A 9268-nucleotide genomic window follows, 5' to 3' on the forward strand; every position below is an offset into this window, starting at 1 on the left:
CATCCCCTATGCTGTGCTCCCCATCCCCATAAATATTTATAAGTTTTTTTATCTTTTGAAAAAAAACTCAAAGTACTGTGAATAAGATGAAAAAGAATGAGGTAAGGTAGAGCTGATAGTTGAAAAAATCTGACTGACTGCCAATGAAGTATGAAATTGATATGTAAGAGTCAGAACCAGTGGTCGATTATGACCTCAGTTATATGCTAAAATTTCTATTAATATTTTTTTCTAAAATGCAGACATTTTAATTTTATATTATTTTTGGTTTCTTTAAAAAGGAAGTAAATAAGAAAATAAATTGACCACTGTGTTATCATTCCCTCACTTCCCATTCACAGGACTCGATAGCCATGAAGGTCCTCATCCTTGCCTGCCTGGTGGCCCTTGCTCTTGCTAGGGAGGTAAGAAAATCTCTAAATAATTAACATGTAGTGGACTATCTGCACCCATATAGACAACATCACCAACATTTTAAATGTACAAATAAAGCAAAATTAAACAATTTTTTGCTTTTACTTCAAAGAAAATCATTTATACTCATCTACTATTTCAAGTGTCCTATAGGGCCACAATTCTAGGTTAAATGCTATCCACACCACTGTGCCATCAGTCTCTAAAGGAAAAAATAACAAACTAATAAGCAGCAGACAAAAATAAGAAGAAACAAATATGAAAACAACAAAAAGAATAATATTACACAAATACAGTTGCGTAAACGTGCAGCCTAGATAAATGTCTTATTCCCATGATGAAGCATATGTGCCTCTTACCCTAGGGTACTTGACCAAATTCTACCTGTATCTATCCAAAGACATCCAGAAGATGGAGTATCAGGCCATAACCGTGAACATATTTATAATCATAATAAAAAGTATTTAATACAAATTAAATTAACTACTTTCCTGTTACCCACACAAAATTATTCTTCATTCAGGTAAAATTAAAATACACCATTAGAGTTACCAAATATAAAAGACATAAAAACAATTACCATTCAATACTCTCAAAAGCTACATAACATTTTTTATTTCTTAAATTTGTGAAGGAGGTAGCTCTGCATAAAAAGGTAAGACGTTAGTAGGAAAAATGTTTAATAATGAGTTAGCTATAGAAACTAAGATGTTTTTTTTTTCTTTATAGAAGGAAGAAATCAGTGTATCCAGTGAGGTAAGATATTTTTATTCAGAGAAAATTTTCCAACCATAAAATAGTATTCTCCCATGATCTAGGAGAAACCAGTTGTTGACTTTTTTTTTTCTTTACAGACTGTAGAAAGCCTTTCAAATAGTGAGGTAAGATAACATTCATTCTGAAGAAATTCCTTGATTTTTTAACAGTTACATGCTGTACTATCTATTGTGTTACTTTAGGGCATTTAGGACAATGCAGCTAGTTCTGACATATAAGTTCTGATGTAAATTTCCATTATATATGTTTAAGGATGGAATAAATGCTGCAGAATTCAGTAATTGAGCACTTTCTAAGTTGACTTTCTACTTGAAATTGTGTCACTGCATCCCCTCACAAATGAACTGTACGGTCCTTTTTTTCTGTCTTGATCTCTCTCCATACTGACCTAATTTGCTGTTTTGACATTTATTGAGTGCCTTCTGTGGATCAAACATTGACTAGGAGCTGCAGTACAAACTAAAAAGTGGAAGCCCATAGGAAAAAGCTGGCAATATAGTGAGTGGGCAAACATGCGAATAGATACATTTTGTAATTACAATACTCAATTTAGTAAACAAGAGGTAATAAGACTTAGTTTTAGTCCTAAATCTGCCCAAGAGAGTTAGATAGATATTTACCCTTATATCACTTGAGGAGAGGAGGGTCTGTGATCACCTGTTAGTTAAATGTACATTGGTATATACTGTCTCTTCACAAATGATATCAGATCCTTAGGAAGATATTTAGTTTCTATAATTCATTTGAAGCCTAAACATAACAAATGAACTAAGAATGATGACCAGAATGTATCAATGGCCATTATAATGTATAATTAATGAATATTATTCTTTTGGAATTAGATAGAGTATTAGAGTTCATTTGTTATTGTAGGAAGAAACAGTGATAGAGAAAAATCAGCATCTATTAAATGCCTCTTTTTGTACTGTTTGCTAGTTTTCTTTTCTGTCTGACAGCATTCATCTTTCTTTCTTTTAAACAATAGGTTTATAAGGAACAATGTAACATATAAGTTTCAGTAATTATCCTGAGTTTTTAATGATATTATTAAACAAGGTGTCCACATTAATCTGTTAAATGCCTTCATTTTCTGACTCATATTGACAAATAAAAATTGTTCATTAAAACTTAACCTAATTTTATTTTTGTTTTTTGGAAGGAATCTATTACACACATCAAAAAGGTAAAACTCCCATATTTAAATGTACGTATTTTCAAAATTTCCTGCATTTAATTTTTATAGATGATAACATTTCTTTTTATGTGATTTGTTTTTTAGCAGAAACTTGAGCAGTCTGAACGTGAGAAACAGCAACAAAGAAAGGTAATTTGTTTATGATATTTCTAAAATTATTATAAAATGTAATACATACAAAATAGGTGTATGGTCAGTCTAAAGAATGTTAATAAGATAAATGCCAGTATAAGAGATAAAACTTGATTAAGTCAATATATTTTCAAGACATAAGTGAATTTTTAAAACTCATAATCAACTTGCAGAGTATAGAATAAATACTTAAGAATGATTATTGATTTGCTCACTTTATTAATGCTATACCTGTTTTCCATAAACACATAGTAGTAGAAAGATTTTCAGGCTGAGAACTAGGTTCCCCTTATTCTCAAGATGCATATGCTGATGAAAGATAATAGGAAGGCAATATGTTTCAAATCCTAATTTGATCATTTATTAGCTGTAGACCTTGGCCTTAAGTTTCTCTGTACTTCAATTTCCTTATCTATAACAGAATATTCATAACTCCCAAAGGTTTATAAGCTGTGACACTGTAAATATTCAATAATTTTACATTGACATTTCATAGACAGTTTTATATTCATATTTATAAATACATGCAGTTCATAAAAGAATTTCCATTAACAGATGAGAGAAGTAAGGTACAGAACAATTGAGTACGCAATCGTGTGACAATACCGCTGTTATTAAATAGAAGATCCTGCTTAAAGATAAAGATTTTTAGACAACATAAAATTCTTTATTTAATTGACTTATATGTATAGTAACATATTTATCTAATTGTAATATTTCAGATTCCCTGTTTTATCAATGGAGTTGGTTTGTTTGGAACTTACACCAAATATTTTTTTATATCAAAATTAATTTACAAATTGATGCCTCTTTGAAGACTCAATGGCTACCTTCTACCAAGGAAAATAGTGCTCGAAGTTGGCTGGTGTTGAGTAACTCCTTGAATTAAACCACAGAGTAATGTTTACTTTTTGTTAGAACGAACAAAAATAAACCTTGGAGTTATTTAACTAAGTCTTTTAAAGTATATTTTCCTTCATTATATGGAAACAATTTGATCTATTATCAACACACTATATTGACAAGTCCATGCCATCTGAATACCAGAATGCAGAGCTACAGCTATTGAAGGCAACTCAGAAAGAGAAAGAAGTTTCGAAATGCCCAAATATTGATTTTAGTTTGATCTGCGTTCACCTCTGAAGAGGTTAATGAGAAATCTCTCCAATGAATATTTAACTCATTAGTCTTCTTATGACCCCAAATAATTTCTTAACCAACATAAGTAAAATATTTTCTTTCTTTTCACTCAATTATGATTGTTCAAAACAGAGGCAGTTAATTCATCATGAATGGCAATTACAGCTCAATTATGAACTCAAATTTTTTTTTTCTTTCTTTCTAGAATGGACGCCGGGACGAAATCCACTCCTCTGTCCAGCCACAGCCTGTACTCTATCCTTACGCTGAGCCCATCCCTTACACTGTTCTCCCACAAAACGTTCTGCCTTTTGCTCAGCCTGCTATGGTGCTACCTTTCTTTCAGCCTGAAATAATGGAAGTCTCTAAAGCTAAAGAGACCGCCTTTCCTAAGCGCAAAGTGATGCCGTTTTCTGAACGCCAAATCCCAAATCTCACTGATCCCAAAAATCCACACCTTTCTCAGCCTCAGGTCCAGCCCTTGATGCACCAGGTCTCCCAGCCTCTTTTTCAGATTCCTATGCTTCCTACTCAGCCCCTGCTCTCCATTCCTCAGCCCAAAGTCATGCCTTTTACCCAGCAAGTGATGACCTACCCTCAGAGAAATATGCCCATCCAAGCCCTTCTGCAGTACCAAGAGCCTCTGCTTAACTCTGACAGCGAGTTGGACCCTGTGGCTCAACCATTTGTCCCCGTTTACAATTTGCAACAAGTAAGTCCAAATTCACTAACTCTGCTGTTTTATTCATAATGTGTGTATACTAGAAGTGAGAGATCCAGAATAAAATAAATGAATTATGAATGAATCTAAAATGTACATAGTTTAGATCAGAGATTCTCAACACTAGTTATACAATAGACTAACCCAGGAAACTTTTTTCCTCCATAATCCCAATGTACAGGCCTATTCACAGAGATTTTGATACAATAGTTTTAATTTCCTATGTAGAAGATACTGAATATTGGGAAGAAATTATTTCAGAGATTCTGATTTAATTATCTGTTGGTAATATAGGTAAAGAGGATCAAGCTTATTAAAGAGAGAATTAAATTTGATAATCTGGGTTTGGAATAAAGAGGGTTCATTATTTTCTACAGTTCTGAAGTTTTCTTGTGCACATCTATTCCCACATGTCTTATTTCTCATCTTGTTTTTAAAATATGTACATGTGAGGGCAAATGATTAAAATGCTTACTTCATTACTCAAAATTTCTAGTAAAAGTGTTCTCGTTTGTTTATTTTTTAAGGTCTGAGAAGATTTCAAAATTAATGTTCCTTCCTCGCTTTTGGTAAGATTTTGGTAAGATTTGGAGATTAGACTGATTATTTTTATAGTTAACACCTTTTTACATTTTATTCTCCTGGATAAGCCCAAGATAGTGACAAACTCCATCAATATACCACCTTATTTATTAATTATCAATGTGTCATGGACATGTAAATAGTTAACTATTATTTACTGACTTGAAATTATGTATCTTTTGTATTTCAAATAATTTTAATTTTAATAATATGCTACTGACAGATTTGACTGTTCTGCTTTCAAGTGCCTATATTGTTATGCTTGATTAATATCATTTTTAGAAAAAAACTGAAAATAGTTTTTTCTACTTTTATGTAAATATTTTTAAACTTTAAAAAAAATTAACTTGCATTCTCATTTCTACCTTACACTCCATAAATTCAATTGTTTTTATCTCATTTAATACTTATATATTGTTTTTAGTTCATGGATCAAAATAAAATTAATTAGTCCAAATGTGAGGATTTAAAAGGAGAGAGAATATAGCTTTAAGATTCTTAAGATACAAATCTTTTTCTGATCATTATAGACTAGACATTTCACTGAGACATTTCCAGACAAGTTGCTATTTGGTCTTAGGAGACTTTTACATACCATCTAGAGCACAACATGGTGCATTTTAAATAAATTTCTCTTATGAATTAGTCACATCAAAATTACAAGTGGGAGGAGATAATTAGTTATTATCATACAATATAACTAATTCTGTATTTGTTTTCTATTCCACAGAACTGACTGTGGCGGGAAATGTGGCATCTTTTCAATTTTTGTATCATGTCATCAAAAACTAATAATTTTTAAAATAATTTTCTATGGAAAAAATAAAAATTTATCATTTTAATTTATTTTATGTATTATATAACATCTATTTTTAACTTGAGTTTGACTTATAACTTCTATTTTCCAAATTTTAATTCAATAATTACCAAAAAAGTTCAACTTTGAGTTGGAAGTAGTACATAACTATATCAAAAATATATATAAAAATAGTTTCTGGAGTTGTGCTTATTATCATTATTTCCTAAGCAGTCATTTCAATAAATTAATCCTTTATGCATACTTAAGTGTTCTTGTCTTTATTATAATTTTTCAAACTTAAGATTATTACTTTTGTCAAAAATATCCATGTAAAAATGGAAATTAAATAGAATGCTTTGAATTTAATATTAAAAGATATCAAAAGGTGGAAGAAAAAGATAATGTGATCAGACACTGTGTTGGCTCTAGAAAGTCTTGTTTCATCCAGCATCGTATATAAAAATGTATGGTTACCCTAGGAAAAAAACCTTCAAACGTGAAATTTAATTCACAGCTCTGCAACATGGTAGCTAAGTGGTGCTTTGAAAATTACTCAATCTTTTGGAGCTTCAATTTCTACACTATAAAATAGTCAATTCAAAGGGTTTTATTGAAGTTTTAAGGTGATTAGTGCACTGCACAATATATGATGTGTTCTCTGTTGCTCCCCGTTACTGATTCCACTTACTTTAGAGCAGCAAGAGCCAATTCCACAATCAGAATGAGATGGGTTACATGGTTTAGCCAGCAATGCCCAAGAACCTGACTTACATGAAGTTCTGATATTCATTGTCTGTGACTGTGGAGTAATTGTTTCATTGTGATAAATCATTCCTACACCAACTCCTTAACTTGTACACTCAATTGCATCCCCTTGAGTTTAAAAAATTATACATCTCCAGCAATTATTCCGCTTTTCCTGCATCCTCAGTTTTCCTCACCTCAAGATCAAATGCAAACCTGACTTATGCTATAACATCTCCCATCTTTAAAGAAGAAAATTCTCCGCTCAGCAGTAGACCTCCAAACCACTCCCAGTTCTTTAGGTTACTTTGTGGCAACTATCATAAAAGTATCCATACCGCTCTTTCCATTGTCTCACATGACATTCTCTCATTAACCTGCTCCCATCAAACTTTTGTCCCAATGAAATCACTTTTTTTCAAGGTTACCAACAACTTTGTTTCCTAATCTGGGTCGATTTTATCCAGACTCGCAGTGCTATTTGGTAGAGTTGATCCTCCCTTCATTTTTTGAAATACCATACTTCTCTTCACTTGAAATCCTAAAGAAAAAAAATTCTAAACCTTTCAAACCTTCGGTTTCTCCCTTAACTCACTAGCCACTTCACAGTCTCCCTTTTAGTATTTCCTTTTCTAAACCTTTAAGGATTGGAGTACTTTAGGGGTTAGCCTTACTTTGGCTGATATTGTTTAGTTCCATGGCTCTCAGTCCATCCAGAGGCTGAGAGCTTCAATATGTATACCTCTAAATTTACTTCTTTCTTGAACTCCAAACTTATGCACTCCACTTGCTTTCTTGGCCTCCACCTGAGCATCTAACTAATATCTCAAATCTGGCATGGCCAAGCTTAACTTTTCATCTGGGTCCAGTCTCCAACTTGCTCAAATTTCAATAAAAAAGACAACTGATACAATAGTATGTGGGCAAAAGACTTGAATAAGCACTTCACCAAAAGAGGATATCTTAATGGCCAATAAACATTTATGAAATGGTAGTAAACATCATTAGTTCTCAGAAAAATGCAAATTAAAACTGCATATAATATTATGATAAACCACCAGAATGACTAAAATGAAAAAAAAAAAAAGGCAAAATCAAGTGTTTGCAAAAAACAAACAGAAGGAATGCTAAGCAGTGCTGATGTAAATGAAAATTTGCACAAGCACCTTGAAAACTTGTGTCAATCTTTGTTAAAAATAAATATCTGCATTATCTTATGACTAGAAGTTCCACTCTTGAATATATAGCCAACTGAAATAATATATATGTGCACTAAAAGTATGTAACCAATATTCTTAGCAGTATTATGCTTAAAATCTAAAAATAAAATCAACGTTAATGTGAATCTAGTGTATTTTATATAAATAAATTATACAATACAATGGAATATTATATTGCAATTAACATAAATGAGCTACTGTCACACAAAACACCACGGATGTATTTTATATAAATAATATTGAATAACATTAACCAGACACAAAATATAACAGAATGTACAACTCCATAAATATAATCTTAGAATCTACGAAAAAGTGATTTCTGCTGAAATAAGTTAGACTGGTGATTATCTGAGGGGAGATAGATCTTGATAGGGAACATAAGGGGTGCTCTCAGGTGCTGGTAATAATCTTTCTATTAACCTGTATGATGGGTACTTTGTGACAATTCATTTTGATGTGTGAGTTTTTCTATGTGTGTGTTTGTCGCTTTATTAATTTAAATATATATTACATTTAAAATGATGTGTTTCTCCAGTGTCTTACCCACCTGCTTCTTTATCCCTGCAGGTGGGGCCTCACCAGTGCAGAATCACCTTTTGCTTCCGGACATAAACGAAATTCCATAATAGGGAATAGGGCCTGGTTTCTGCAGAAGCTGTGGAGTGTCTGGATAACGCTATTGTGAAATACATGGTTTTAGGCCCTATTGAGGTAAAATTTGAAAAACAAGAAGCGGTAGATGGGAGAGAACTTGCAGCTTAATTCTTGTTTCATTTTCTTTTCTGTATATTGTTCAGAGGTGCAGTCCTGTGTAGCCTGTGTTAATTACATAATCATCACCTCAGGTTTTTGATTGCTGAAAGAATTCAGAGGACTTAAACAGTTTATGCTAAGAGAATAGCTTTATGACAGACAAATGACAGTGTACAGCAACAGCAGGAGAAGGATATGCATTAAAAGAGGTGCTGAGGTCTCAGAAGCAAACTTGTTTGTCCTCCCACTGCTTGGTAGCACAGGATATGCTTTATCTCTAGGCCTGAAACCACTAATGAAGGGCATGAGAAACCCCTCAGTACTAGGAAGTTCAAAACTACTTGTCATGAGTGTCTCTTACAAGCATATTTTATGTCATATAAGCATATTTTAGCTGCATGAGTGTCTTAAGCATTGAAAACCACCCCATTTCACTCCCAGCTCCTAGACTCCACTGAACCTGGTGCAAACTATATGTAATCATTACTAAACAATCCTTACAGGCTGATAATATCCTGCCCAAAGCAAGTCACAGACGTGTGGTTACAGAATATTATTTATCTTTAATTATTAAAAACCATAGTGTTGCCCAAGGGTTATTAACTTTGGAGACAAGTGTATAGTCAATCCAGACCAACTGCGAGTAACCAATGCTATGCATAGATCTTCTGGAGAAATTTTGCATGCTGATAAAGCATAATCTATTGAATATCCTTCAACTTGTAGCGAGTGGCTCTTGCATTGCTTTGCATCTTTTCTGAACTCCATTTACTTAGTGCACGCATATA

General features: G+C 32.6%; 1 protein-coding gene across 1 annotated transcript; it reads left to right on the forward strand.

Moving 5' to 3' along the window:
- The first annotated feature begins 353 nt into the window (after nt 1-353).
- On the forward strand, nt 354-8489 carry CSN2 (casein beta). The gene is made up of 6 exons (XM_015592933.1): nt 354-404; nt 1269-1295; nt 2351-2374; nt 2474-2515; nt 3864-4370; nt 8364-8489. Exons 1-6 carry the CDS (start codon nt 354-356, stop codon nt 8487-8489), a joined length of 777 nt encoding a protein of 258 aa, XP_015448419.1.
- The last annotated feature ends 779 nt before the right edge of the window (nt 8490-9268 follow it).

Source organism: Pteropus alecto, unplaced genomic scaffold, assembly GCF_000325575.1.
Source record: "Pteropus alecto unplaced genomic scaffold, ASM32557v1 scaffold46, whole genome shotgun sequence".
In the NCBI taxonomy this organism is placed as follows: Eukaryota; Metazoa; Chordata; class Mammalia; order Chiroptera; family Pteropodidae; genus Pteropus; species Pteropus alecto.